Source organism: Aspergillus homomorphus (genome assembly GCF_003184865.1).
Source record: "Aspergillus homomorphus CBS 101889 unplaced genomic scaffold BO97scaffold_1, whole genome shotgun sequence".
NCBI classification, from domain to species: Eukaryota; Fungi; Ascomycota; class Eurotiomycetes; order Eurotiales; family Aspergillaceae; genus Aspergillus; species Aspergillus homomorphus.
The window spans coordinates 846,615-874,427 of record NW_020291887.1 but is presented as its reverse complement, the minus strand read 5'-3'; the positions used below and the strand labels follow the sequence as shown (position 1 = coordinate 874,427).

Here is a 27,813-nt window from a genome sequence, read left to right as displayed (position 1 = left end):
GATGTTCAGCCAACTTTCTGCATCCCCGGCCGTCTGAGGGCTGTAAGCGGCCGAGAGCTCCATGACGTCAAGCTGCTCGCTCAAAGTTTGCTATAACATTGGATAATTGGACGATTACATTGCTGGGTTGTAGATCAGGAGCCACCTCACTCTTGTCTCTATTTCATCCTAGAAGCGAGATACGTTCTTCGTCGAGTGTCAGGATCAAATGGCCCTATTGTAGCGAACACCCGAGCAGCTTGATCTTGGTCGGACCACACTCGAGCAGAGTAAACTAGCGGAGGACACAATATTCATGCCGTATGAAATTCATCACCATATCTCTCTTTGTATAATAAGAATCTATTCAAACCAGTTGACGGATGGCCTCGGTCACTGCAGTCAAGTGGCCTGTACGGCTGACAGATACACAAATGAATTTATCATCATCATAAATCAATCCCCAGCAAGATACTGTAAAAGCTTTTGGGCATCAATCCTGAGTATGAAAACTAGCCCTGATCGACAGCCAATAGCAATAGCTGACTGCGAGGCTGCCACAGTAACTACATACGGACGATACTCCGGTGGTAACCACAGTAGGTTCTCCGAACACCACTTAATCCAGCTCCCATCGAGACTGACGCCCAATGCTTGGAATTGTGGTACTACTGGGACTCCTTGGGGTGATTCGTTCTCAACAACCAAGGGCACTCGGATACTGCCTCTGTTAGTTAGAAGAAGGCATGGGTCGGAGATGTCAAAATGGATGGAAGAAATGCCCTGGCCATCCAAAACCTGGAGACACTGCCAAGTATCAGTGTCCCAGAGACTGATACTGTGGTCTGCTGCGTAGGAGGCAAGAAGCTTAGAATCGGAAGAAAAGGCGAGTGATTCGATGCAACCCAATCTATGACCCTTCAAAGTCTGCAGCCGCTTCCCACTGCTAGTATCCCAGACTATGAGACCAATATGAAAGAAGGAACCAGATACAAGCAGCTTGGAATCGTGGGAGAAGGCAACCGAAGTAACAGGAAAACCACGGTCCTCAAGTGTCTGTAGACATCTTCCCGTGCCAGTATCCCAAAGCTTAATCTTGCCTTCTTCATAGTCCGAACCAGAGGCGAGTATCCCGGAGTCATGGGAGAAGGCTATAGAAACAACATCAGAAAAATGGCCATCTAAAGTTGTTCGGCACTCCCCACTGCTGGTATCCCAAAGATTGATGGTATTCTGGAAGTAATAGGCAAGTAGCTTGGAATCACGGGAGAAGACCAATATATTTACAGACCCATTGGTCATACCCAGAGTATGAAGCCACTGACCACTATTGGTATCCCAGAGCTTGACGGAGCCGCTTGTCCTAGATGCAAGCATCATAGCATCAGGGGAGAAGACGAGTGTATAGACAGTAGCATCATCAGTCTCTAGGTTCTGTGAGGACTGCCGGGTGCCACTATCCCAGATTCTGACAGTATGCTTAGAACCAGAGGCGAGTAGCGCGGAGTCAGTGGAGAAACAGATTGAACCAGTCCGGCCACTATGATCGTCTAGAGTCTGTAAGCACTGTCCTGTAGCAGGATCCCATATGCTAATAGCACCCAATACATTAGAAGCGAGTAGCTTTGAATCATGAGAGAGGATGGGCCAATAAAAGCGAATATTGGTAGTATCGACTTTCCACAAACACTGGTAATCACTGGTATCGCAGACCTTCATGAATTCACTTGAACAGAAGACGAGGAGCTTGGAATCATAGGAAAATATCACATGAGGCTTATAGCCGCTGAAGTATTCAAGAGTCTGCAAGCACTTGAAGGTACTAGTATCCCAGATCTTAATGGTATGATCCCCGGCGGCGGAGGCCAGCAGCTTGGAGTCATGAGAGAAGGCAACTGAATGAACCCGGCCACCATGACCTTCCAGAATATTGAAGCTGCGCATTTCCACAGTGTCAAAAATATTAAGAGTGGTACTACCAGAGGCATAGGCGAGTAGCTTAGAGTCATGAGAGAAGGTAAATGAGTTGTGACAGCCACGGCCACATAGAACCTCTAGGCAGTGCCCAGAACGAGCATCCCAGAGACTGAGCTCCCCAGTAAATACAACAGAGACAAGTAGCTTAGAATCGTGGGAGAATCGAGCTGAAAAGACACGGCTTTTATGATGCAAAGTTTGTAGACAGTTTCCACTGCTAGTATCCCAGAGCTTGATAGTCCGATCTTCTGAGCTGGAGGCGAGTATCTTGGAGTCATGGGAGAAGGCAGCCGAGTTCACCCCGTCCTTATGACCTTCTAGTGTCTGCAGGCACTTTCCGGTGCTGGGATCCCAGAGCTTCATAGTGCGATCCTCTGAGCTGGAAGCGAGTAGCTTAGAGTCATGAGAGAAGACGACTGATGTGACATCGTCACTGTGACCTTCCAGTGTCTGTAGGCATAGACTCCAACTTTCTTCCATCTTTGGCTTTACGACCACCCAATCTGGTACCTGTGTCTGAAATCGACACCTGGTTATACTCTGGACTGGACTAAATATGAGTCCAGAGCTGTATACTTGGAGCGGGTGGTTCTCGATCGCGATCTTATGATATAGAATAAAGCGCTTTGCATCTTGAACTCTACTGACCAACTCGGGGTTTGCTGTTGCTGTCGCCTGAATTTATCACATTAGCATAGGTTAGAGATCAATTAAATGGAAGCTTACCTTCAACAGGTTCTCAAGCTTCAGTATTGAAGCTACTCCCTGTGTTAGGCTTCCTAATAGGCTCAAAGCCTCGAGCCAGTGAAGGTAGTCTTGACAGAAGAACATCCCAATCGGCCCATTATCTTGAAAATTCATCTGCGCCAGCTGCCTAGGAGAACACTTGGCTAGATGATCAACCCAGTAGACACATGCGTAGCGTGCGGCAACGAGGGGATCTGGATCTGGCTGTCGGACCCGATCGATTGCATATCCCGGGGCAACCAGGCCATAAATATCGCGTCGAAGGGTCTGTATAACTTGTAACGACTTGAAGCAGATGGAAGAGTGTACACTTTCTTGTTGCTTGTCAGGAAAGATCTCATCAACAGCGTCGCCTATGAGAAAATCCTTGGCCGACTGATGGACCAAAGTAATTGTGCGTCCTCGTAGCGTCAGAAAAGAGCCACAAAGCTCTATCACCTCTACTAGAGTCCCTTCGTCCTCCCTCACTTCCTCGGGCAGATCCATACAAGATGCCAGTTCGTCTAACGTGATGGGGCGGTAAACACTTGCGACAACACCGAGGATAGACTTGCATATTTCAGCATCGTCCGATCTGCTGATCTGGTTCAACATCCGCTTGTAAAGCTCATTGAGACCAGGAGGAAAATATTCCAGGCGTTTCATAACGTTCCATTTTCGAGTCTTGGTGAGTTGGTCGCAAATCAAGGCTACCCATAGGAAAGTGCCACTTGCCCTCGAGACTAAATAATGCTGGACATCGTTCTGCATATCAGGGCCGTAGTCGTGTTTATCTGCCAACGCCTTCACTCTGTGCTGGACAAAAATTTCAACGGCGGACGATAAAGTGCTCGCGTTAAGTTCGAGGCGAAGCTGTAGCTGCGCGGTACCACGGAGATCTCTTTCAATATCCGGCCAATTTCGGCTGGAGACAAGCCATTTGACATGTGGACACACCGACGATTTTTCAACGATAACATGAAGCAGTCGGCTCAAGTCGGTCTTACACTCATCAAGTGCGTCGATAATTATGTACGTGCTTTGTAGATGCTGATCCTCAAGAATATTCGTGAATGCTCTGAGTAACGCATACCACGCATTCTCGCCCTCGAAAAAACCGTCGCGGATATGGGTGATCAGTGAGGGTTGTTGCCTGCCGAGCATATTGATCAGCCCTCGCAAAACTGCTGTGGCATTGTCAAGGTAGCTCCTGTCTGCTTGGCAAAAGAAATATGCAATATTTGTGTCATGCATGGCTGTTCTTGAAAGCTCATCAATGATTCCGCACAGCAACATCGTTTTGCCTTTGCCGGGCTCACCCTTGATCCAGAGAAGCTGGGCGTCTTTTGAATCCTTCCATGTCTGAAAGTCCACGTGGTCGAGCACCCAGCTGTATGAGTCTCGAACGAGCCAACCTTTGGCCTCCTCGATCCGAACTTTATCAAGACTAGGGTCGGTGGCATTGAGTGTCTTCAACCAATGCTGGTCATCGGCATTGAGTGAACGTTGTTCAGCCCTTCGGGAGATCCTGACAAGCTCCTGAACATCCTCCTCAATATTGAAGAGAATCATATTTAAGGCCTTGCGTGATTCTTCTGCTTCTGCGGCTAGCTTGGCTAACTTCCTCAGTTGCTCCACACCTGTACCGGATAGAGACTTCTGTAATTTCTTCTCGAGTCTTGTCTCTTCCCGCTTAATTTGTTCCAACTTCTCGTCCCAGCTATCGTAGTTAATGACACTCCTGAAGTAATTCTTGCTCCGGCTGCGATAGAATCGCATAACGCTTTGCACCTGAAAGTCAATAATGAGCTTATAAAAGTCAGTCACGGCCCTCCTCAGGTCAGTCTCCAAACCGGGCATCATCCCTTCTGGGAGTAAGAGATACTCCATCTCGACATAGTAGCGGATTTGCGACGTGACATAGACAAGCCCCTCTCGGTTGGCAGAATCAATAGCGGATGGGTTCTTGAGGAGAGGAAGAATAATGGAGATGCCTGCCATCACAGCGGGAGCATAAGGCACATCTTTGATCGCATCCTTGATGTACTCTTGGGCCCAAGCTACGGCCTCGCCGATCTTACCCACTCCGTTTTCCAGACTGACATCATGGCCTAGAACAGTCACTTTGACCTCCTTATCTTCCATATGCTTCAGGCCAAGCTCGGTTATCTGTTTCAGCTTCTTCCGACGCAAGGCTATGTTTTCCCTGGGGGATCTGATTTCTGACAGGTTTTGTATCATCTTCCTGAGTTGGGACCGCTGAGGTCCTCGTTTCAGCTAGGATACATCATTAGCACTTCTATATGACAGATTTAGCAGGAATTCAATTCACCCTTGATGAGCACTCTGGAAAAAAGGTCTTCATACTCAGACAACAACTCAGGTTTCTCTTGCCTCAGAGAATCATATGCGTTGTCCCAGAGAGAAGGTGAAGTAACTTCAGCGACGCTGCTATCAGTATCTTGCTTTCGATCCGCACTCAGAGTTACGGCACTCTTCTCTCTGTCTTGAATGGCTGATGAGATTCTTTTCTCCCGAAGCGCCGTAATCGAGGCAGAAGGGTCTGTGGTTGTCTGCTGAGTAACTGGGACTGTGAAAGTCGCCTGCGACTCGTTGGAAGCATAGGGGGAGCCATTCTCTATATAAAGTCAAAAACAAAACAAATAGGTTGGTTCTCTTCCCATACTTGTTGTCACCACAGGCACTCTGGTAGCGTCATGTCTCGTCGACACCTTTGACCCCCTTGCTGAATCCCGCTCGAAAACCCGCTTGAACCACCTCTTAACGGGGCGTTCATCACTCATCGTATCTGCATATGCACTGACCGAGAGGAGAAAGCTCTGATCGTTAGACAGAATGGAGAGTGCCAGAATGTCGAGCGGTCGCACTGAATCCAGCTGAATCGAAGTTGGTCGTGCGGGCCTAAGCGCCTCACGAAGTGGGGATTGTATGCACGGAATATCACACTACTGATGCATTGCCGAGCGAGTCAGAGTGCACCAGCAGCAGACAGGCGCAGAGGTGATTGGAAAGCATATCTCAAGTTAGAGCGCTGACGTGTTCATTTTTCCCCTCCCATGCTTGCTTTCTAGATGTCTAATGGCTCGGATCTGCATTTCCGCCAGGGATATTACCCAAAGCCCCTCCATCTCGATAAGGACTCACTACGGTTGCCTGAGAACATAAACAGTGGAGCTTGTTATTATTATCTCAGATCTGTCAGTTGTTCTGGGGCTTATGATTGGATTTGCGGAGAGCTGCATTTCTTGCTCAAAGAGGAAGCGATCGAAGGTGGATTTAGGGAGGTTAGGCAGATTTCAAGCTACTGGCCCACATTTACGTTCTCACGCAGCCGAGCCAAGTACTGGAAAGACCCATTGACTTCAGCTGGAATCTAGATCCAGAACATATTGCCCGTGCTTTGACTGCTGCTCTCGGGCTTGACAACTGGTCCCTGATGAGCTATTGGAGATGCACGCAGGTTGCATTACCCCGCTATCTTGACACTTGGTTGCTACTCGCGAACGCGATCACTGCTCACGATTCTCGGATGGGAAATCAGTAGCTCATACCTAGGATCGGCCACAGTGCGGGGCTTGCAGATCGGATAAAGATCTGCCCCTCTGTCGGGTTACGTGGCCGAATCACGCTCGATCGCTTGCATTTGGTCGATCCACATCAGCTTCGAAATGCTACGTCTCCATAGTCAAGCTGTTCAGTACGGAGTCTCTGCCTGCGAAGGTCGATGTCAATTCCTCTGATCTCCAATGTGGTGAGCCTCATCCGCTAATCATCGGATCCATGTAAACTTTACGGGAAGAAACAATTAATATTCTATAAAGCTCTACGGAAACAGTATGTGTCAATCAAACACACAATAGGCATCGAGGCCAATCAGCAGTGGCTGCAGAACAGATTCGGGGCATGAACATCGACGTTTGCAGGTAGAGTAGAGCATACAAACTTTCTTCTCCATTTTAAATTCACCCATTTACCTCATGAAATAAGCATTGTGAGTAACATGGATATCGGTAGTTCTCTCCGAAGACGGAACAAAGGGAAAAGTCAAGGTGGACTTCAAGCTTTCATCCGGACTCATGCTACCCTTCCATCACCCCCATCGAACCTTAGCCTCCACTCGCAAATCTCGTGTGGGACGATCAAGGTCATGTAAGTGGGGTTGCACTTGGACTGGACTGTACAAGTCATACATGTAGACTTCCTGCAGAACACGCAGTTGTCTAGATCCAGTGGACAACCTCAGGCTTTCCGCCACAAGCACATCCACCATGACATAATTCTCACAAAGTCTACAAAGAGAATAGTTAGAATTGTGTGCGACCCGAGCTCGAGGTGACAGGTATATAAACCTGGCCTCGTTCAGGTGGATGGTGATCTTTTTCATTCAGCAATGCAACACCAGCCCTTCCATCCTTCCTTACTACCTGTCAACTATACCCCCTTGTCCTAAAGTCTTATCACGATAATCATGTCTTGGTACGAGAATGCCAAGCAAACTGGTAAAAATGAGGGGAGGTGGGAGGCTCTTCAAGAGCTCAGGAAGAAAGAGGGAGAGGCAGCCAACAAGACCAAGCAGGCCTGCATGGAGGAACTGGCGAAGGAGGACCCAAAGGTTGGCGTTTATCTAGGGAAAAGGAGCATCAATGACTTTTCGACCGGATTCACTGACACCGAACGCAGAATATCTACTACTCTTCGAACTTAATCAGAGACTTTCTTGCCGATTTCTATAAGGCAGTAAGTTGAGTTCTTTCTATCAGAAGTCCTGAGGTTGTTGAAGATTGCTGAACCCATAACCCTTGGGTGTAGGACTATGATGGTGATGGTAAGTTTTGGACATGCGAGTGAGATAGAGTGTCTGGAAGACTGACCGCACATTCAGGGCGTGTTAGCCTGCACGAGCTATGCCAGCTCTGGCGGCCCAACGACGAGAAAGCTTACAAGAAGCTTGAAGAAGAATTCAAAGCAGTGGAAGTGACAGGGGACGACAAACTCACCCTTGCCGGTAAGCACAACTCAGAAACCTAAAGGAGATTTCTAACCGTATACATAGAATTCTTTATTCTCGGATTCCTTGGAGACGACCGCAAGAATAACTACCAGTCTGCTAAGAAGGTGGACTCGTAAATTACTCCACATGTGGTAGTTGCGAGGGGCTAGTAGTCTCACGACTATCTGAGAACATATTCAGTGCTCTCTGCAGCCCACCTGCAAAACCGGGACTACAACGCGGTAAGGGTCAGGGCGAGAGATAGTAAAGAAAGAGGTATATTCTAGGTTAAGCTATATAGGATATACGATGTCTCCTGTGGATCTTTGCGCTGAATGAATAAATATGTTAATGACATACACACATACATAGAGAGAGAACCTCGAACAATGTCAACTGCGAGGATCAGCCGGCCGAAATGCAGCACTGCGCTTCTCCCGGTCCCTCTCCTTGGCCTCACCCTCGGCGACCGGGGGGAGCAATAAGAACTCATATCGGACTTACTTTTCAGTCCTTTCTCACTGATGTAGGAAAACTTACCTCTGCAGGCCAGCCAAGCCTCTTCGGTAGTGCGAAGGGCGTAGGGACGGAAGTAGAAACCCAGCTATACAATCCACACCAGTTTCACCTCCACTTCAATCCAACCTCTCCCTTATCGCTTTGTACATACTGGTGGCGGAGATAGAAGAAAGTGATTATGAGTGCGGTAAGCCACAGGGTCAGGGTAACTATGACGGCGGACCAGCGCCAGGCGGTCTCGTAGGCGAGACATGGCAGGGGAGGGAATTTGGCAACGAAGTCCATGTTGAGCTGAAGTTTGCTTCTAAGGGGGAGACAGTTGGAGAAGGAGGATGTTGGTCTACAAAGGGATCAACTGGGCTTTCACTGCCTTCTATATAGTGAATCTTGCCGTGTGCTCATGGAATGGCGCGGGCTGAACATTTCGTGGTCGCAGAAGAAAGAGCAGATCTCAGCGTGGAATTATTTTCCGTCCACGCCCGTCATCATGAACCATAGTGATGCGGGACTACTCTGCACTCGATCTCAAAGAGTTAGACTCTCTCTACACATTCACTCAGTTGTCAACCTCCAAACTTCTTTTTGACACAAGATTCAAGTCAAGATGTCCATCTTCGACGAACACCACTTGTCAAATCCTTGGTACTTTTTGCTGTTCTTAATGACGTTCTTTGCGGGCGGGTTGGCAATTCTTCGAATTATGGTGCCCTATTTGTATGATTAACGATTTTGTCCTGTGCTGAACTGAGACCAATATAGCATAGATCAGATGGAAGACTAACATGTGTCTGTCTACCTAGATTCGTGTCCTCCCGAGCCGATTACTTTACGTACACCCGAGGCGATGACGGTTCACTCAGAGTCTTCGGGCAGAATGTTGATAAATGGCGTCAGATAACAGTCATCCCCGGAAATAAAGAAGCTGAGTCTAGGTCGGGGTTCAGTGAAGAGGCGAGAAGCTTAGGCTCGCAATTAATGACAAGTCATGCCTTGGAAAACTCAGATGACTTTACAGCTGTTGGCTCGGCACAACGGAGAAAAGGAGCTCAAGTCTACTTGAGTATGTGAGGAATGACATTTGCGTTGTGGGCGAGACCTTCACTTTGGATGAGGCCTTCATTGTTGTTATCGGTGCGGTCATGTCCACACAAATTCCCACAAAGTCGCATCACTAATTTAATCTTCTCTTTGACTCTTTTACTGTGATATTATTTCCATACTTTCGAATCATGAAACTGGGTGATTATCTGCTGAGACTGCGCAGCATCAGTCGCAAAGCTTAAGCCTCATACCTACCTCCCTGCAGCAGCAGCAAAGAAACTATAACTGCTGCAAAGGGCTTTCCAAAGCAGCATTGAGGCACTAGGTATCCGAAGTAGCTGCTGGCACCAGAGATTAACATGATCGGTTCTCTTCCAGACGCAAGATAGCCTTTACGAAGCACGGTGTCGTTTCATTTTATTGTATCATTTTGTTTCTATATTGTTGTGTTCATCATTGCCTTGTTGAAAGACTTCTCGATCAACACAGTAGTTCTCGGAACAACCGAGCTATCGAATCCGAATCCTGAGCTGCTGAATATGTTTCGGGTGGAAAGCATATGAAGAGTGGGGTAAAGCCTTAGCTAGTAAGCCAGGCCCGTCTTGCTTAGCTTATCCTCCTATGTGCTATGTGGTTATCGATCACCCTTCCAACTAAGTATCCTCCAGTTCTGCCCAATCTGGAAAACGGTACTCCCTCAAACCCCATTGCGTGGCCTCATACTGTAGATTCTGTTCATTTCATCTATAGCACGGCGTCTCCGGTACTCACGAGAGCCATAACGGTACTCAGTGTAGAGCAAAGGGGACACTGTTTTGTTAATCACGATGTTACGGATGATGCATGATACCAAATCCAGTGTTGTACCATAATCTGAAGCAATTCGAGCGCTTCCAGTGACACAAATATCAACCAGGGGAGGCCATCGTTCCGGGTGGTTTCCTTCACGAGATCCTCCGGGGCGTATCCACACGGCGGGTTCTCAACGATCAACCAACGCCGCGGATGGCTGTAATACCTATCCCCGGGAAACATGTAGAAAGGCACCACGCATCCCACCAGAAGACTCCAGATGACGGCGACTAGACCGTGCCACCCAGAGGAGTGCGCAATACTCAACTTTAAGTCGATTGCTAGATCTATCAGTACTGCCACGCGCACGGGCATCTCCATAAGCTACCGCTCCCCTGCTGGAGTCATAGTGGTATCCTGAGACAAGGGATCCGTGTTCGAGACAAAAGAAGTTCGTGCGAGGTGTCGTGCAGAATGGCTGATATTGAGGCAGCTGGGATTAGACAATGGTAAGGATTGTAAGAGGGGTCAATGTCTTTATATAGTGAACGATGAGAAACCTCACCGGGGATTGTCATGATCTTCTTAAGGTAATGCGAAAAAGGATGTCGAGCCATACCGGGGGTATTCTTAGGAAACCCTTGTGAGAAAGTCTTTGTATGAACAGTTACCCTTCAGATTGAGAATAAATAATGAATGATAATACTGCAATTGACAATAAAGAATCTTAATAGCTAACTGATTTTAAAGAGCAAAGATGAGAAGATAAAGAAAACCGAGGACAAAGACCAATTGGCTTAGGACTGATTGAAAATAAGATGCAGACAGGGTGAAGAAGACCGAGTATAATGGATTCCAGTCGAGAAAACTATAGTAATTATCGGCTTCTGGAGTACAAGATGTTGATTTCTTTTTCCTTGGCGAAGCTTGCACCAGAGTAAAAATAAAACCCTTTGTCACAGTAACCCACAGTTTGACTTTACTATCTTTCCTATCACTAAGCAATTCTCATCCCTCTCTGTGTTATCCTTTATCTCAGGCTTTGGTGATTCGGAGAAGGGAACAAAGAAGCTTCAAGAATTGAATTCCCTTTGGGAACAAGAGTGAATCCTATTGCCTGCTTTGTTCAAGAGATATCTCTATTGGAACAGCTATAGCTTGGTTGTAGGTCCAAGTCTAGGCTTGACCAGTCCTTCTATGCCGTTCGTCCCTTTCTGACCCAACAAATCCCCCCTCTAGTTCTTTTTGAAGGGTCGATTGTGAAAAATGTGATCAAAACAATCGAAAAGCTAGCTCTCTACAGATTTATATGAGCCCCAAGTGATGTAGTCTGACGAGAGCCTTTTACCATGCCGAGACCTTTAATACCAAAAGTCGGTCGGCAGCAGCGACTGCCCCGGCATTGTGCCGTTGAATCACGGTCAGTGCGTACTCTGTCTCTCACTGTGCATTCAGTCGACGGCAAGTGCCAGCAAAGCCATGAGCAACACTGCAAAGGCAGCTACTACGCCTTTGACGGGATCAAGTGGTTCAGGACGAGACTTCCCATTGCCCCGATAGCATGATGTTCAACCCGGACAGTTCAACCGGCAGGGCAGGTGCTCGTAAGCAATATCTGCCACGGCATGCGCAACGCATAGTATAAATGTCTGCACCTTCTCTCTGAGAGACAGAAAAAAAAACATACAACAGAAGGGATTCGCTGGTGGTCACCCACCCAACTACTAACCTCCCGGCGTGTGGCTTAAGTACGGCTGAGCGGACGGGAAGCCCTGTTTTCCACACCCTGTGGTCGTATGTGCTCGAGAAGAGCCTAGCATAATCTAGATAGGACTCACCTGATCCCATTCACTCGCTATGATTCTAACTATAATACCAGCAAAAAGATATCGTGATAGAGGACAAATAGTCGTGGCGTTCGTAGCCGATTCAGGGCTGGCGAGATGGTCTTACATTATTCAGAAGACGAAACAGCCACCAGATCAGGAACACCAACTGAAAAATCAAAGTCCAAGGGAATAGGGAGTGACAAGTCCAGCAGTGTAGCATGATCCTCTCCTTCGTTTGATGTTATCAATCCAGGTTGATCAGATGTAAAGGGTGTATTAATATTATCGGTCCAAGTGGAAGCCCCGGCAGCAAGGGCGGTAGAAATAGGTTCGTCCCTAGGTAATGGCTGAGCTGAGTAGGATTTGGAGAAGGTTGCGCCTGGGGGGAGTGAAGAGCTGTCCCCGACTTCGCCTGTCACCCCGGCGCCACCCATCCTCGTGTCAGAGAATAGTGACTACGAGAGGGTAACGAATTCTTCCGGGAGTCCCTGGATGACCGTGACCGGATTGCTAATCGAGACACTCGGCATCAGGACCGTCGCCAGTCTTGAGAAGGTTCAGAAGGTTCAGATCGCCGCGGTGAGAGGTAGTCACAGCATTGCAAAACAGGACAAAACACGCAGGCAATGGATAATTACATTAGGGTCCTGTTGATTTAAAGCCGTCAGATCAGTCTCACCGATTATAGTTTGGGATTGAGGATGGAGATTGCGTGAGCATGGTACGAACCAGTGCAAGAAGCCAACGGCTCGGTGCCTTTCATTGATCAGGCATATGGATAGTAGTGAGGACAGCTCTTGACGAGCAGACTGAAGAAGCGCCCTCTCCCCCCCCGCCCCCGAGCCGAGGGCCTGCCCTTGCAACTGCTCAGAGAGGTAAAGGATCGTAGTCCGAAGCGAGTTATGCGCGAAGCGAAGCGCAGCAATTTCGTCGGTCGCATCAAGCCCTTTCCAACAATCCGCAGTGAATGTTGTTATCTGCGAATGTCAGTCTTGGGTTGTGGATCGAACAAGACTTGGTAACTCGTAAGAAGGATTTGAGAGGCAATCACCTACTTGTTCAATTCGCTGCCGCACCTCTTCCACTCTTTGCAACAGCAGTTCGATACAATTATGTAGTAAATTTAGTCTGGATTGTGGAGAAGGGGTGGATAGAAGACTTTTCAGCAACGACAGTGTTTCATCCTGGACCTGTGCCATGAAGATATAGATGGTAAGAGACTCGGCCGTTGTCCCTTGTATATATTGGTCAATCAAACCAGGTTCAGGATCGAAAGACCATCGAGCGGGCTCAAATTTTCCCGCGTAATTCTTGTCCAGCATGTAGCAGCACACGATGCAGCAGATCTCTTCTTCTGCCCTAGTATTCCTTGACCCACAAGGACTAGCCAAATTGAGCCCTGAACCAGTGGCTAATCGACAGGCAGTTCGGGTTAACTCGTAGCAATAATGGGTGTTCCCCGATCCTTGATGAAGGAAAACCTATACGACTTGATCGGAATTGAGCACCGAAAGAACCGAGGCAAATAAATCAAAAGCTCACGTCACAGAGAACTGCCTGGAGAAGCGAAAGATTGGGAGTGGTCATGGGCCGGATTCAATCGGGTGTGGCCTCCGCGGCCTTTTTGTACTCTGAACACCTGAGCCGGAGATGGGCCGAGAGATCTTCATCGTGCTCCTCCGTAACGAGAACAGCTCTGAGAAATTTATGAGCGGCAGCGTTGACGCAGACGGAGAATATATCCCTCTCATCGGGGGAGACATTGCTGGACAAGAGCCTCATACATATATGCTTCAAGGTTGACTTGGATACATGTTTGAAGTAGTCCGAGACATAGAGTCCAAATTTGGCACTACCGATATCTGGTTTGTCAGAGTAACCCGAGTTAATCTTCACTTTTAAGCGGTTCAAGGTGGTAGAAGATGCACCTCTTTCCTTGCAACATCCATGTCAGAAACTCCAGCGACACCGACTCCAACCGCACGCCCGTTTCATCTTAGAGAGACGTCCGCACCCCTTGCTGGGCATGATTTGCCTTGGCCATAGCGGAGCGCAAAACTTCCTGAGCTTTGCAGACTAAGCCGTGATCGAATCGACCCACATTCCCCAGAAACATGAAGCTAGTCCTGCTGGGCCTATTCAGTGGGATCCATGCTGCTAGGTCACACCTCACTGGGTGTTGTTGGCCACGAGCTAGGAGAGACCCCCGTGCTGTAGACGGAGTCGGAGTACCTGCTTCAATCCCCCTCCGTGGGACCTCCACGTTCCGGTCGATTTCAGGTCTTTGGGTGGGCATAACAGGCTCATTCAAGGAATCCGGCACGACGCGGGCAGGTGCGAGTTGCAGAATGCTGCTCGTGGTCGTAGTTGTCGTCGCAGTTTGGTGCTTAGGATTCTCTTCGGGAGACGCCGTCTGTTTCCCTGTTTTGTACAAAGGAGACCTTGATCTAGGCAATTGTTACATGGTAACCCTCTATTGCACCGCACCTAGATATTAAGTCAACATGATTATTCATCATTTTAATCAAGGTAAATTGATTTCGACTCGGAGAACTCAAATAAGCAATTACCTTTCGGGTATGACAGGAATCGCACTGTGTTAGGCGTCAGCCTATGTCCTTCTCATCGTCATGAGACCACTGTAACAAGCTAATTGCTATCTATGATAAAGTTTAATCAATACTTAAGGATTTCTCTAGTCTTATGGCCAATTAGATAGCTAGTACAAACTCCCAGAACTGATACCAAGGCGTGTATCAACAACCTTTGTGGATTAGAATCATAAACACGAGTGGTAGTATCCTTGTTTCCTTGACAAGATCAATTCTTCTTGATTCAATTTTGAGATCAGAACATTTCCATAGATTAGAACAGCTTGTGCTGGTGGTAGAGCTAGAGAGTACAGCTGGCTCTTCCTACTCGTCTTTTGGATCTGTTGCATCCTGACCAGGATTTGCCTCTGGATAATTAAAAGCTTTTACAAAGCGATAATAGCCCGCCGCCAGGAGTGCACCCATGAGAGGCCCGATCCAGTAGATATAGTGGTAGCCTGGAAAGCTGGCGGCTGCCACATCAGGTCCAAACGATCTTGCCGGATTCAAAGAGCCGCCGGTAAAGTAGACTCCTACAGGAAATTTCATTATCACATATCTTTCAGCTTTTTTGGCACTCGTGAGAGAATAAGTGCTTACCGGCCAGCTCGGCGACGAACAAGGCTAATCCAATTCCCACTGGGGCCATAAAAGTGGCATTATGCTTCTCTGCGGCAAGCATCAAGATGGTAAAAACAAGCAGGGTCGTCAGGAACATCTCGATGAAGAGTCCGCGGGTGATTGAGGTGCTGGCATTTAACCGCGTCTGGAAAACGGAGATAGGGCCGGGGAACATGCATGACACCAGTGCAGCGGCCACGATGCCCCCTAGGATCTGCGCAGGAAGCAGGAAAACGCCCCGCAGCCATGGCATCGCGCCGGACAGAGTCAGACCCACTGTCACCTGCATCCATAGGTTCCTTAGTCTTATCTATGCCAAAATGGAAGGGAGAACTTGGCTTACCGCGGGGTTGAAGAGCCCGCCAGAAATTCGATAGAAAGCCCAGGCGACCACAAGGAGTGACATACCGAAGCTCAGCGATATATAGAGGAGGCTTTGAGGGCTTAAGGTATCATTGTCGCTGTTCATCGCAGCCACTTGCGTGCCGGCAAACGCAAACCACAGGAACAGAACAGTTCCCACGAACTCGCTGGACGCGGCGAGCAAGTGGTTTTTCAAGGCCTTTCTGCGTCTGTGGATCTGGCTCTGACTCTGCTCATTGTTGCCCGGTGGGGGTTGCTGTTCGACATCTGGGAAGTGATTTGTGTCCTGCATAGCGAATAGGCAACGTTACAAATAGGAGTTAGTGAAAAGTGAGGAGGTTGGGATTGTTGTAGACGTTGGATTCAAACTAGCTATTCATGTAGGAATAATTGGGCGTTTCTTACAACTTCCTTTCTCTCATCACTGGTGGTTCCAGAAGGATAACGATATAGTGGCTCCCATGGCTAAATTATTATTGTCGGATGTTATGTCGATCGTCACGATGACCATATACTAGGATTTGGGAATAACAAGCGAAACAGCTTTTTCTAGAATGCGTTCAAGTCGTTGCGCAATTCACTGCCAATACAAAGCGTCATGTGGCTTGGGATTTATTTGGTGGGAGTTAGGTGGGAGTTTGGTTGACAAATGACCTCTAACGTAGTCGGTAAGCGAGTGGCGTGTGTAAGTGAGTGGCGCGCATTGCCAAGCATTTTGGTTCTTAAATATTTTTGAAGCCAAAAATCAATATATCTATATTTTTAAAATTGTGTTTTTCTAGTATTTATACCTCATAGATTATTATATATATTAACAAATTTAATTACATTACCGTCTATATACTGCAGTGATATGGAATACTAAAATAATTTTTCACTAGTTTTTAGCTAAGATATTCTACTTTTAGATATTTTAATGGCTATACCAGCCTACTAGAAAACCTTAATTATCTTATTAAGAATAAAATTATAAAGATTAGGTATCTGCTAATACCTTTTTTTTAGTATTTTTTTCGGGTTCTGTCATCCAGGTCGATGAGTATGCAACGGTGAAGAGCAAGATAACTGGCCGACCTTGATGGTTACACATTCATCCTTGTTCGTTACTTCCAGCTGTGAACCAAGTCAGTATAGAAGAAATACAGGCCAGATCGCGAAGGTCAAGTTTACATCATAGACCCAAACATTGTCCCCCCACATATCAATCCCATTAAACCACCGCATTCCCTCCACGGATAGCCAGATTATAAACTTCGCCGTCGGCGATCGTGTCCAGGGAGATATGATTGGCGGGTGAGTCTACAAATTCCAAACCATGGATCGAGATGGAAGAATCCTTCTGCAGTCTTAGGATACGAATATTGGTTGATGTCCCATTAGCATGTTGATGTCAAGGAGACCAAAGATCTTCTGCCGGTTGCCACTTCGAACCCTCCGCATATATAATACCTACTCAGCACTGATTAACTTGGTTAGCACCTTGTTCAATATTTTATTTTACATAACCAGGCTAGAATATAACCTAGTAAAGTAGCAGTAATTAGAGTAGCTTAACCTGACTATTATACCTTAATCTTAATCTAACTTTATCTAACTATTAGATTAAGATATTTAAATCCGATTAAAATCATAATTATAATAATTAACCATAATTAATTATAGAGTGGCTAACGGCCAGGTCATAACGGTTAACCGCGGTTAATCTGGTTTTTATACCTTAACCTGACCGCCAGGTTAAGGTCAAATTGAGGTTAAGGTATAACGGTCAGGTTAAGCCACTCTTATTAGATATAAGAAATATTTATTCTTAATTTGATTAATTATAGATTAGTTTGTAAATCAATCTTTATTATTGTTAAGTTTGTTGTACAATACCCGGCGTAGCTGCACCCAGTACCTCCGGCCTCCACTGATTCGACGGGCTTTCAATCCGTCTATTCACGTCATTCGTAGCTAACTCCCCCTCCCTTGATAATATATATAGTCAGTCTGCTACAGCTTGCGGAAGAAGGGATCCCCAAGGATTAGTCTTGCAATTGATGGCTAGTTGCCTTTCTTACCTGACCCCCAGCCGTCTACTCCGTTATAGTAGATATTGACAAAGTTAATCTACAAAGATAATAGAAAAACAAAATATTTTTATTCAATTTTTGTTTAATTTCTATCTAATTTGAATTTGATTTCTACTTAACTTTATTAAATTATATCTAAGCTAATCTTTTCAAAATAATTTAACTATGAATAATTAATTAGAGTGGCTTAACCTGACCATTAACCTGCGGTTAGGTATAAAAGTTTTGATTAACCTGACCTGACCTGGCCGTTAGCCACTACTCTATATCTAATTCTTTAATAGTACTTGTTAGATAACCTATATCTTTATTAAGTTTTAAGCTGATCTGAGCTCTGATTAACTAGAACTTAAAGCTCGGTTAAGCTGTCAGGTGACCTCCCAAAACTCGCCCAACTCGCTCGATTGCCATGTCTAAGCTTGCCAAATGAGCCAAGGTGAAGAAATAGAATCACCGACCATTGAAGGCCGTTTACTGCATGGCACTTTTACTGGGATCAAATCTCCGCTCCAGTCCGAAATCAGGCTCGATTAGAGTAGCAAATTAGAGACAGACCGCAACGCAAGGACGGAGCAGGATAGCGAGTGAAGTGATTTCCGGGGCGGCCAGCTTCAGCAGTAAGGGCTCAGCAGCATGCAGACTGTTCTTGCACGGTGACTATGTCAAGCCATGTGATGAGATGTGGCTGGCACAGAAATGTGACCTTGCCTGATCACCAATTCATCCACGATCAAATAGTTGCCCCATATCCGCCACTGTGAAAACGGTATGTCCCACTTGGAATTAGCCATGGCATCGAATATATGATAATAATGATCTATACCTACTTCGACTGAAGTTGAAGATGTTCGATCAAATCAATACACAGTGTGTGGGTATGGCAGCTTGGCAAACTATGGAATGCAGATCGACATATTTCGTGCCTAATTTGTGGCAATAAACCCCAGCCCTTCTGTAGGCGGCTGTCTCCGAGAGGTTAGCTGAGTGCCCATTCTAGTACACAAGACATGTGTGGTACTTACCATCGGTATTCAATGCTCTCGGTGTCTTTATGAACCTTCAAGCCATAATGCCACCTTAGAATGTGGTGAGATGCTAGACTATCGACCCGACACCAATATTGTCCCTAGAATTTCTCTTCTCAAGGTAGCAGAAAATCTCGAAAAGCCGTCATGTAGGACGTGCCCGCTGTCCATGGTTACGCATACCCAATACCCAGCCAAAGTCTTCATTGACATTTCCGTCGATGTGGAATGCTAGACTTTGACGTTTTTTCATTCCGGTCGCGGAAAGAATAGTAGGACGATCCCGTCTGTCATGCTCCACAGTAGCAAATTGACCAGAAGATATCTTTAAAAGCGGGAATAGCCGGCCAAGAATCGCAACTTTAAAATATTGAGTACCGATCTAGGTTTCCCAAACCGAGTTTTGGAGCTAAGGAAAGAAGATTCAAGTAGGTTGATTACTCGGTATGAGAGTATGTATGAGCAGCATCTCTCCCAGAAAGTATTTTTCTCTTAAACCGGCGCAATGAGGTAGTACCTTGCGTAGTGGTGCCACGTCCCACAAGAATCGTTGCCTTTTTCAATAATCAATCGGTGGACTGATGGGAACAGATAGTTAGTTCCGGCAAGTGTATTTGGGAATCTAGATTAGTAGATTAGTCTAAATAAAATCATAATTTGGATGTGGTTGTCATTGATCAAGCTCAGTACTAAATCTGGCTTTATTCTTACAACGAGGTGGCATCTGAACAGATCCAAACATAGAACCAATGGTGTCAAGTCACATCTCAACGACCATAAGTTGATTACGCATGCACAACTAGCGATGACGCTTGCGGAGATCCGTCATTGCCAAATACATTCTTTGTCTGTGGGACACAAACATTCGAAAAAGTAGGAGGCTACTGTAACGTAAATGAATCTTAAGCTATAAATCAATGAGATCATATCTTCCCTTGGATATAAAAACCACACAAAGCATGCTAGGGAGGAGCACAATCATCGACTCATCTTCTCCATAGTCATCACAAACTTCTTACCTCCCAAAGATCTACCTCGCGCCAAATTCTCAATTCAATTAGCCACAATGGTCGACGCAGCATACTACCACCCGAGGTTCAAGCAGACTTACTTCTTCGGAGGTCGTCGCTATGCTCGCATCAAGTTCACTCCTGGCAAGAATGACGATGTTATCACCTGGGGCCCAGATAAGATCGATGAGCGCTGGCCATCCCTTATCTCCATTGGCTTTGGCACTGTGGATGCCGTTCTACCGGTCGAAGGAAGTTCAGACGAGATCTATGTCTTCCATGGAAGCCGCGTGGCGCACATCAAAGTTGTGCCCGAGCTAAACGACGACAAAGTCGTTGACGGGCCCTGGGTGATCACCGAGAAGTTCAAAAGCCTCGCCTCCGCCGGATACGACACCATTGACGCTGTGATGCCCGTTCCCGCCAAGTCCGGAGAAGCGTACATCTTCCGGGGCACCAGCTATGTCCGCATCAATGTCCACCAGGATAAGACCGTTTACGGTCCCGCGAAGCTCACCGCTGAATGGCCGGCATTGACCAAAGCTGGGTTCGACTCTGTCGACGCGGCGTTCCCTGTGCCGGAAGACACGAATGGCTTGACCTACTTTTTCCGGGGAGACCAGTATGTGAAGCTCAAAGTGATTGCTTCCGCTCCTGACGAGCCGAACTTTGGGCCCAAGCCGATCAAGGATTATTGGAAGTCTTTGGACTGGATTTAAGGGCTGAGGTTTGGATGTCTTCTATAATGTCAGACGTGTGTACTTAATTGACTCGTAAGACAGACGGAATCAAACTTCGCTGGCTCTCTGGCTCTTTCGCAGAAGAATGTTGTTCAGCAATATGTATGAATCGAGGTCATGAAATCTTTGGGCTCAAATTGCACTATTTCGAATGGAATACTGACTAGTCCAAATCGATTGTTGCTAGCTCTCTTTTAAGATGTGTGCGCGGTGTCTGTAATTTTTGAAGTGTCTAGCATATCATTCACTTAAATAAAACCAATTGAGGATTGATATATTGGTACGAGAGGTACATCACTGGGATTGTGTGCGCAGGACTATTCATCGTTTGGACTATTGTCTGCTACCCATTCCAAATCCGCTGCTCCAGGGCTCTCCGATTAAGCCTTGAAAACTAACAGTAAACGATAGTTACCTTAAATCTCAGCAGGTGCGTGTCTGTTCTTTGCGAAGGGAATGATCCGAGCAGCTCACAGCCTGACTAATGGCCGTCCGCACAAGAACCGTCGAAGGGTACAACACCATAAGCACAAGGGCGCCTATTGAGTAACTCCAGCAAGCCTGGTACTAATCTGTTTAACCTTACCCAAATTAGGAATTCGTCATCCGCGGTCATTCCAGACACTTAACATCATAATTGAAAAAGTCTGATTGAAAAACTCATGAGAGCACCAATGTCCCAAGCAATCATTTGATAGCTTATCTAATTCTTTTATCTGTCCCATAATCTCCAAGCTAAACTTTAGTACATGGTATGTGTAAGGTAAAGTCAGTAGTATTAGCACACACCAGACTCACCTTCATAGGAGCCATACCCGTGACTATCTTATTACCTTTTTTACTACTTTATCTTTGTGCATCTTTTTGATTTACATTGATTGTCTTTATATAATGGGGACCTACTGCACCAGCCAGGGAAAAAAGTCATACTCACCTTAGCCCAACGCACTCACGTCCGCTTGTGGACCCATCTCTAATTCTAAGAGGAATATTCATCATCGAGAGAAGCCTGACTACTTAGGTGGAGAAGGAGCACAAGATCCGCTAGAACAGGATCATACGACTCCTTCGAATACCACTCCACCGTATGTTCGAATATGACCGGCACCGCCAAGTGAGGAAGCCAGAGCGACTCGCGAAAGAATCGAACGCGGCCATCATAAACAGCCATGGCACTCCGACAGCGGTGGTCTGGCTTCTGGGAATGCCAGATATGCTGGAGCAGACGCATCGCGAACCCAACCCAGCTGTCCCGGCCGATGTGATAGTCCTGAAACAACACAATATCGAGCCGGACGTTGTGGGCGCGTAGTTCCAGGCTCGACTCGAAGATGGTATACCATGTAGTCTCAAACTTGGACATAACGGACAGAGTCATGATGACCGAAGTATCTGACTGATGATATGTGTCAGTAGTACATACAGCTTGTAGATAAGCCTCACGTCCGGTCAATATGAGATGAAGACATTTGCAATACAAAGATCTTTTTGGGGAACATCATATTTATACGCGATTTCCCTGTGGGTTAAGGTCTTCAAGGAGAAAGATTCCGTTACTTTGGGGAATAGAGCCATGGCCGCTACGCATAAGACAGAACCTCTTTACCTTAGAACCTCCCATAGAGATTGTCGACACAAAGATAGCATAGTGAGAATGACCATCTTATCACGTTCTCAATTGAAGATATCCGCATGTGCAAAGGGAATCCTTGGAATCTATCCAGGTTGAAGAGGAATAGACAAAGACTGTTGGCGGAAGAGCTTCGCACGGAGTTACAGAAAACGAGGAAGACAAAGAGAAATTAGACCCAAGAAGAACTGGCTTGGTAGTCATTCTACTTTTCATATCCCTGAATGCTGCTTCAAAGCCCACAGCTGGATAGTAACCAATGATCTTGTTCAAAGGTAGATGTCCAGTCCTAACCCACTCAATCATCCTAGGCACAAGCTGTCGAGGAACCGGTGGTCATCTCCTTCAAAAACCCCCATATACTGCTTGCCTGCAACCATGAACTCATGGATTGGAAACTGATCGTTGTTGCCTCGGGTGCTGTTCCCAGCTGAACAATCCTACCCTTGTTGGCTGCCATGCATATACCTTCAGCCACCAGTTCAGGTATGGCAGCTGAGCCGGAACCCCCGGTCAATGCACGAACTGCTTGTGTCACGGGTCCGATATCGGCACTGGGATCGATCTGAACCAGGTGTGTCGCTGCCAGCTCCAGCGTCAGATTGAGCCGGGCTTTGTTCCTCGCAATACTGATTATTGTCTTGCAACAGGAAATCTGTGCACCCATCACGGCGCTCAGTCCCACCCCTCCCAGCCCGATCACCGCAACTACCGCTGCCTCCTGCACGATCGTTCGGCTCGAAAAGCTGTATGGCCAAAAGAAATGGCCAAAGGTGTTCGGCGCCAGCGAGGATACTGGTCCCTCCTCCCAAAGAGCCCTGTTGGCGGAGGTCGCCTCGAAGTTGATAGGGTCAAAACTGTAACAGTGCGCGGGGTGGCCCTGGCGATAGCATTCACAGGACTAACAGGAGGAGAAGGACATGAGCACTGGGTCACCGTCACGAGCTGCGGTGACATTGGGTCCAACTTGGTAAACCTACCCTGTACCTGTAGCCGTATATAATCAATAAGCATCATTTGATTATGTATGACGGCTGAGAGAGAAAGAAACTTACTTTCGTGACCCATCACCCGTGGATAGTGTATCCCAGGATCAGTTTCCAACCCGGCGAAATGCAGATCAGTCTGGCAGACGCCAGAGGTGATAACCTCAATTAAGAGCCCGTGCTCCCGGAGGGGTCACAAATTAACGTTCTGAAGCCTCCAACCTCCAGACTTATTGGATCCGTGAGAGACCAAGGCTCGTGCGAAGTAGGCTGAATGCTGGCCATGGTAAGTCTTGGACAACCCATCATATTTGATCGGATCTCGTATCGCGTTATTATAAGTCTTTAATCAATGCCGAAAATATGACCCGAAATTAGTTGCGTGAATCACGGGCCCATTTATCTGGCAATCGGGATGCCGAAATGGAGTCTGAGCGTGTGTGATACATCCACATTTCCGAACTCACGGGCCAGATGGCGATCTTGTGTGGATCCGGTTGGAGATTCGCACCCTCTTCGGAATTATTGCTGGGATTTATGCTTGACACGATACTCAGCGATAAAGGTCGGTGGCAGAAATCTCTAAAAGTATCACAGGGTAGGGAACTACGATCCAAGAAACGATCCAGGCTACGTCTTTATCGATCATTATTATGAAACACAGAGGATGATAAGCTCTCCAAATCCTGTCCCGCTACACTTTACAGATTTTCCGAGAACAATTAGGAGAAAAAGTCAAGCCTCTTTTGCGCCTATTTCCATCCTGTCAAAGACACGTACATTGCTCCAAAATCAATCACATATAATCTCTCGTGCGCTCCTCACACCAATCCCAGAACTCCCTCGCCCGCCCCGTGCCCCCATCCTCCGCGCGCTTCAAATGCTTTTCCAAGCCAGTCGCCACGCCCGGATGAATCCTTCCCCACGGAATCACATACGCCCCATTGTTTTCCGGTCGATCCAGCTCCTCCGCACAGGCCGCGAAGAGCACCGTATGCGCCGCCAGGGCTGGGCTATGTAGCAGCGGCCACGAGAGGATCTTCATCAATTGCGCATTGCGCAGGAGATTCGTGCTCGCTGCGCCGGGGTTCTGCGCCACGCTGATAATTCCGTTTCCTCCATACCGGTAAGCGAACTCCACGCTGAGAAACCAGTTGCCTAGCTTGGAGGTCACGTAGTTGCGGACTGCATTCGGTGGAGGACTTTGCAGTTCAGACATTATGATTCCTTCAGGTGGAGCGGAGAGCTCGGCTACTTGGCTGCTTGTCCAGATGACACGCGGAGCCGACGGGGACGTAGTAGCAGAAGTATTGAGAAAGGGGAGGAGAAGTTGGGTCAGGAGGAATGGACCCAGACAGTTTGTTGCGAGTTGGAGCTCAATGCCCTGTTTGGAGACGCTGCCGAGCGGAGGTTGCGAGACTCCGGCGTTGTTGACGAGAAGGTCAAGCTTGGTTTCTAGCGCTGCAAATGCTTCGACAGTTGATTTGATGGTTGTCAGGTCGTCTAGGTGCAAGGGGAGGTAATGCAAATGGCCGGTTATGGTGTTTGAGGGGAAAGCGGTGGCTTGAATGGATTCAATGGCATTTTGGGCGTGGGATTCGGAGCGACCGGCGAGATAGATGGTAGCTCCTTTTTGGTAGAGCATACGTGTTAGTTCCAATCCGATTCCCGAAGCTGCACCGGTGATTATGATGACCTTTCCTGACAGAGAAGGGACATCGTCCAACGTGAAAGTCGGTCGTGGAGGGAAGAATTGTGAAAATTGAGCACCCATTTTTAAAGGATTTTAGATTCCAGCAAGGAATAAGACAAGAAAAGCTTGTGTTCTGAGAGGCAGCGGGGGCCCGCATTATATACCAGAGGCTGTTAGGTTGGAGACTAACATAATTAGGGCTAGTCAGCTTACAGGGGTCTTCCTAGACCTCGTTATCGCGGGCAATGAGCACTCCACACAAGATTCCCAGCATAGCTATATGACAGCGCTTCTAAATAGACCATTATGTTTCCAGAAAGGCTTTGAGACCGTACCATTCCTACCGTGCAACCATAGTGTTGAATGTAGCGCAAATTTCAGCCGTGCATACCCCCATCGCTACCGGCTCGGAAAATCTGCCATGAACATTCCTCTGTTGCATGATCACATAGATTGATTGGATACCGAGTTCACACCAGCACGATTTGCATCATTTTTTTTCGTTTTTCCAAGAGAAAAAAAGGTCATTGGTAAGTCCGAGAGCTGCGTAACACGGTCGCACCAGGTCCATTCACAATTAGAAGTCTTCGCCAGGGATGGTCAGCACAATTTCGCATGTCAGAGTGCCAAACCAGATGTTATAGTCACTCTCCTGGCAGTAGCATTAGATTTGACATGGGATAAAGGTCTGTTACAGCTCTCCTGCATCAATGATTCGCATGGATAGATACTCCTCCAACGTTAGCGCAGAACGGGCGCGACTGAACGACGCTGAACGAAAAGATTTAGCCCAGACCTTCATCAACGTCTCCGCTCGAGGCTTGCCAATGGCCATAATCTCGGCGAGAACTCGAGATTCCAGCTTGTTGGCCCCGAAGTCCGTCTGTAAATGATGTCCCTGATCAAAGGGCCCGACCATCTTATGAGCTTGGTCGAGCTTCTACGCCAATCAGTCATTGGGGCATTCAAATTGCGAGCTGAAGGGTATCCTTAGACTAACCCCATCAGCATCAATCAGCTTCTCCATCTCATCTGCCTAAAAATCAGCAAAGAGGATAGTCGCTTGGGTGGGAAAGATTCATGCGAACCATTATAGAGAAACGCAGATTCGTTGGCGTAAGAGATCACCTCCAAGCGCTCAGGTAGACACTCTGGCACGGTGACCTGCAAAAAGCCGAATCTCGGGCCGAGCCCACCGTCATAGCTTTTGATTGGGCTTACAAGAGGATTCCAATCTGATCGAGTACACAATGCGCCATGATGCTCTTGATGCCATTCTCGGTGGAATAGCAACGGGATGCTATTCACAAGACCCTAGTCATCCTATGTGTCTGGGTCAAGAAGATTTGAATGATTATACTCCACTATCTTTCCAAATGAATTAGAGATGGTCGATCAGATTCGGAAAAGGATATGATTGACATGAAAGAAATAATGACCGCAGTGAGATGAATAGGTTTGAAGATGCAAATTCTCTCCACCAGAAAGGTTATCCTGGATATTTCATTTCTCAAACGTCACGATTACTGCCACTTGCTATTGGAGTTGAAAAGAAAAGCCGGTGTTGCCATCGCCGCCCTTATAGTAATATCTCAATATTCTCGATATATGTGGCAATATTGAAGGTCTCAACTACCAGTGCATTGACAGCATACCGGCGTAGAGTCACAGTCCGCTGGCGTTCTAGCATTGCCTGATTTTGCTAGCCATACTCGCGCCGTCAATGATTGTATCTGAACAACAGAAAACCCCGCAGCTTTTCCCATCAAAGTTGTTTCTTTCCAATTACTTCAAAGTCAAAAGCTAACAAGAACCTGACTTGTCTCCGCCAAGGCCAGCTGCTGGCTGAGGCAAGATCGGGGCTCCGTGCTCAACAGCTGTACCGTTCGACAGTAATTCAGGTAAAGGGGGGAGCCTGAGTCGATGGATGCATAAGAAAGCCATCGCTCGGGAAGGAATAAACAGGTAGGCCGCATGTTAAAGGAGTGGGTCGCGGTTGAGACTGTACGCCTCGCGAGAACCAGCGGTCTGGCGGGGTGAGTAAGTGAGATTTTAGTACAGTGGCTAGCGGGAGTTAGGGCTCGGGTTAGTGCTTACTCTCTCGGGACCCAGGTTCAGCCACTGCGCTCCCCCCCCCTTCTTCCTGAGCACAAGACAGCAGGCAAGGTCTGACTTGTTCTGAAGGCTACACGAATTGCTGATGTAGAACGCCAAGTGTGACTCTCCAGCCAGTAAGGGGATTTTATCCGGCTGGTTGATTAAATAAGCGATGATGGCGGGCAGCGCCGTCGCGCTCGTCTCATTACCCACTGTTGCCAATATTATGAAGGCATTGTGAACTTCTTGTCAAGAAAACTCTATTTGGGTCTTTTTCATTCAGTTAGATGAGTCGAGATATCTGGTCAGATCAGTGTCCAGCTAAGTCAGCGGTAAATCGTTGATAATTGGTTAATATTAGTGCTGGGCATGCTTCTGCAGAGATCGGGGAAGAATGAGCTTTATAACCAGAGACTCAGTCAGGGGTTAAGACCGCGCGATGATATTGATTGAGGCAGCTTTGACGCTATTGAGGGGAAGCGCAATCTAGGAATGGTACCGGGTTTGTTGCAGGCCGTCAATCATCTTCCCACTCACCAACTCCTGAGGCTATAACCTAGCGCAAAAGACAGACTTGTCCAAGTATGACTTCATCCGACGAGACTCGACGCATGCAACGCGGCTTGCTAAACCGATGAGCATGATCGGCTTGAGACAGGGGTCATGTGGCCTCGCACCTGGCTCGCAGTTAAGACTGGTCCTAAGTCTCCACATCCGTCGACCGGGTAGAATCGACAGGCAATATCTATCACGGCGGCCACCCATCTCCAGAGCGACGACCCCTGCCAGGCTAGGCCGCCCTACGCATCAGCCTGATCTCCCATGAATTCCTCCAGGCCCAGCCTATCATGACCAACACCTACCTCTTCCGCTGAATCCTACAAAATTGGCCGGACATGTAAAGTACGCCATCCGGATCCTGCCCGCCTCGATCCCTGCCCTGCGGCCCGACTCCCGCGTCGTGATCAACGACTATTCTCTGCCATAGTCCGGGGTACTGCCGCTCTGGAAAGAACGCGAGGCTTGCCGAACGGATTCATTGATTCATTGATGATGGAGCCAGTTCAATTGCTCCGAGAGCGACACCGAAGACCGGCATGCTCTTATCGAT

The 27,813-nt window shown here is 47.4% G+C and overlaps 8 protein-coding genes across 8 annotated transcripts; 2 read left to right on the top strand and 6 right to left on the bottom strand.

Annotated features, from left to right (window-relative positions):
- Nucleotides 1–435: 435 nt before the first annotated feature.
- On the bottom strand, nucleotides 436–4,254 carry BO97DRAFT_380832 (WD40 repeat-like protein; the record flags this gene model as incomplete). The annotated part of the gene is made up of 3 exons (XM_025693223.1): nucleotides 436–1,602; nucleotides 1,720–2,631; nucleotides 2,683–4,254. 3 exons carry the CDS (start codon nucleotides 4,252–4,254, stop codon nucleotides 436–438), a joined length of 3,651 nt encoding a protein of 1,216 aa, XP_025556591.1.
- A 498-nt stretch (nucleotides 4,255–4,752) lies between these two features.
- Nucleotides 4,753–5,523, bottom strand: BO97DRAFT_402029 (uncharacterized protein). Its single transcript, XM_025694395.1, has 3 exons — nucleotides 5,369–5,523; nucleotides 5,015–5,320; nucleotides 4,753–4,959 (listed from the first exon to the last, which is right to left on the bottom strand). The coding sequence occupies exons 1-3, from the start codon at nucleotides 5,484–5,486 to the stop codon at nucleotides 4,817–4,819; spliced, it is 567 nt and encodes a 188-aa protein (XP_025556590.1). The 5' UTR covers nucleotides 5,487–5,523; the 3' UTR covers nucleotides 4,753–4,816.
- A 1,604-nt stretch (nucleotides 5,524–7,127) lies between these two features.
- On the top strand, nucleotides 7,128–7,830 carry BO97DRAFT_474437 (uncharacterized protein; the record flags this gene model as incomplete). Its single annotated transcript, XM_025700325.1, has 5 exons — nucleotides 7,128–7,315; nucleotides 7,384–7,440; nucleotides 7,513–7,528; nucleotides 7,586–7,708; nucleotides 7,757–7,830. Exons 1-5 carry the CDS (start codon nucleotides 7,172–7,174, stop codon nucleotides 7,828–7,830), a joined length of 414 nt encoding a protein of 137 aa, XP_025556589.1. The 5' UTR covers nucleotides 7,128–7,171.
- Nucleotides 7,831–14,789: 6,959 nt separating this feature from the next.
- BO97DRAFT_430436 (MIP/aquaporin family protein) lies at nucleotides 14,790–15,741 on the bottom strand (the record flags this gene model as incomplete). Its single annotated transcript, XM_025697439.1, has 3 exons — nucleotides 14,790–14,998; nucleotides 15,066–15,369; nucleotides 15,430–15,741. The coding sequence occupies 3 exons, from the start codon at nucleotides 15,739–15,741 to the stop codon at nucleotides 14,790–14,792; spliced, it is 825 nt and encodes a 274-aa protein (XP_025556588.1).
- Nucleotides 15,742–19,612: 3,871 nt separating this feature from the next.
- On the top strand, nucleotides 19,613–20,275 carry BO97DRAFT_409866 (Hemopexin; the record flags this gene model as incomplete). The annotated part of the gene is made up of 1 exon (XM_025696114.1): nucleotides 19,613–20,275. The coding sequence occupies one exon, from the start codon at nucleotides 19,613–19,615 to the stop codon at nucleotides 20,273–20,275; it is 663 nt and encodes a 220-aa protein (XP_025556587.1).
- Nucleotides 20,276–22,233: 1,958 nt separating this feature from the next.
- BO97DRAFT_409864 (uncharacterized protein) lies at nucleotides 22,234–23,197 on the bottom strand (the record flags this gene model as incomplete). The annotated part of the gene is made up of 4 exons (XM_025696113.1): nucleotides 22,234–22,783; nucleotides 22,907–22,913; nucleotides 22,982–23,051; nucleotides 23,135–23,197. 4 exons carry the CDS (start codon nucleotides 23,195–23,197, stop codon nucleotides 22,234–22,236), a joined length of 690 nt encoding a protein of 229 aa, XP_025556586.1.
- Nucleotides 23,198–23,651: 454 nt separating this feature from the next.
- On the bottom strand, nucleotides 23,652–24,717 carry BO97DRAFT_402028 (short-chain dehydrogenase). Its single transcript, XM_025694394.1, has one exon. It carries the CDS (start codon nucleotides 24,684–24,686, stop codon nucleotides 23,709–23,711), a length of 978 nt encoding a protein of 325 aa, XP_025556585.1. The 5' UTR covers nucleotides 24,687–24,717; the 3' UTR covers nucleotides 23,652–23,708.
- A 465-nt stretch (nucleotides 24,718–25,182) lies between these two features.
- Nucleotides 25,183–25,864, bottom strand: BO97DRAFT_419668 (uncharacterized protein; the record flags this gene model as incomplete). Its single annotated transcript, XM_025696580.1, has 5 exons — nucleotides 25,183–25,257; nucleotides 25,402–25,545; nucleotides 25,606–25,637; nucleotides 25,694–25,769; nucleotides 25,853–25,864. The coding sequence occupies 5 exons, from the start codon at nucleotides 25,862–25,864 to the stop codon at nucleotides 25,183–25,185; spliced, it is 339 nt and encodes a 112-aa protein (XP_025556584.1).
- Nucleotides 25,865–27,813: the final 1,949 nt, after the last annotated feature.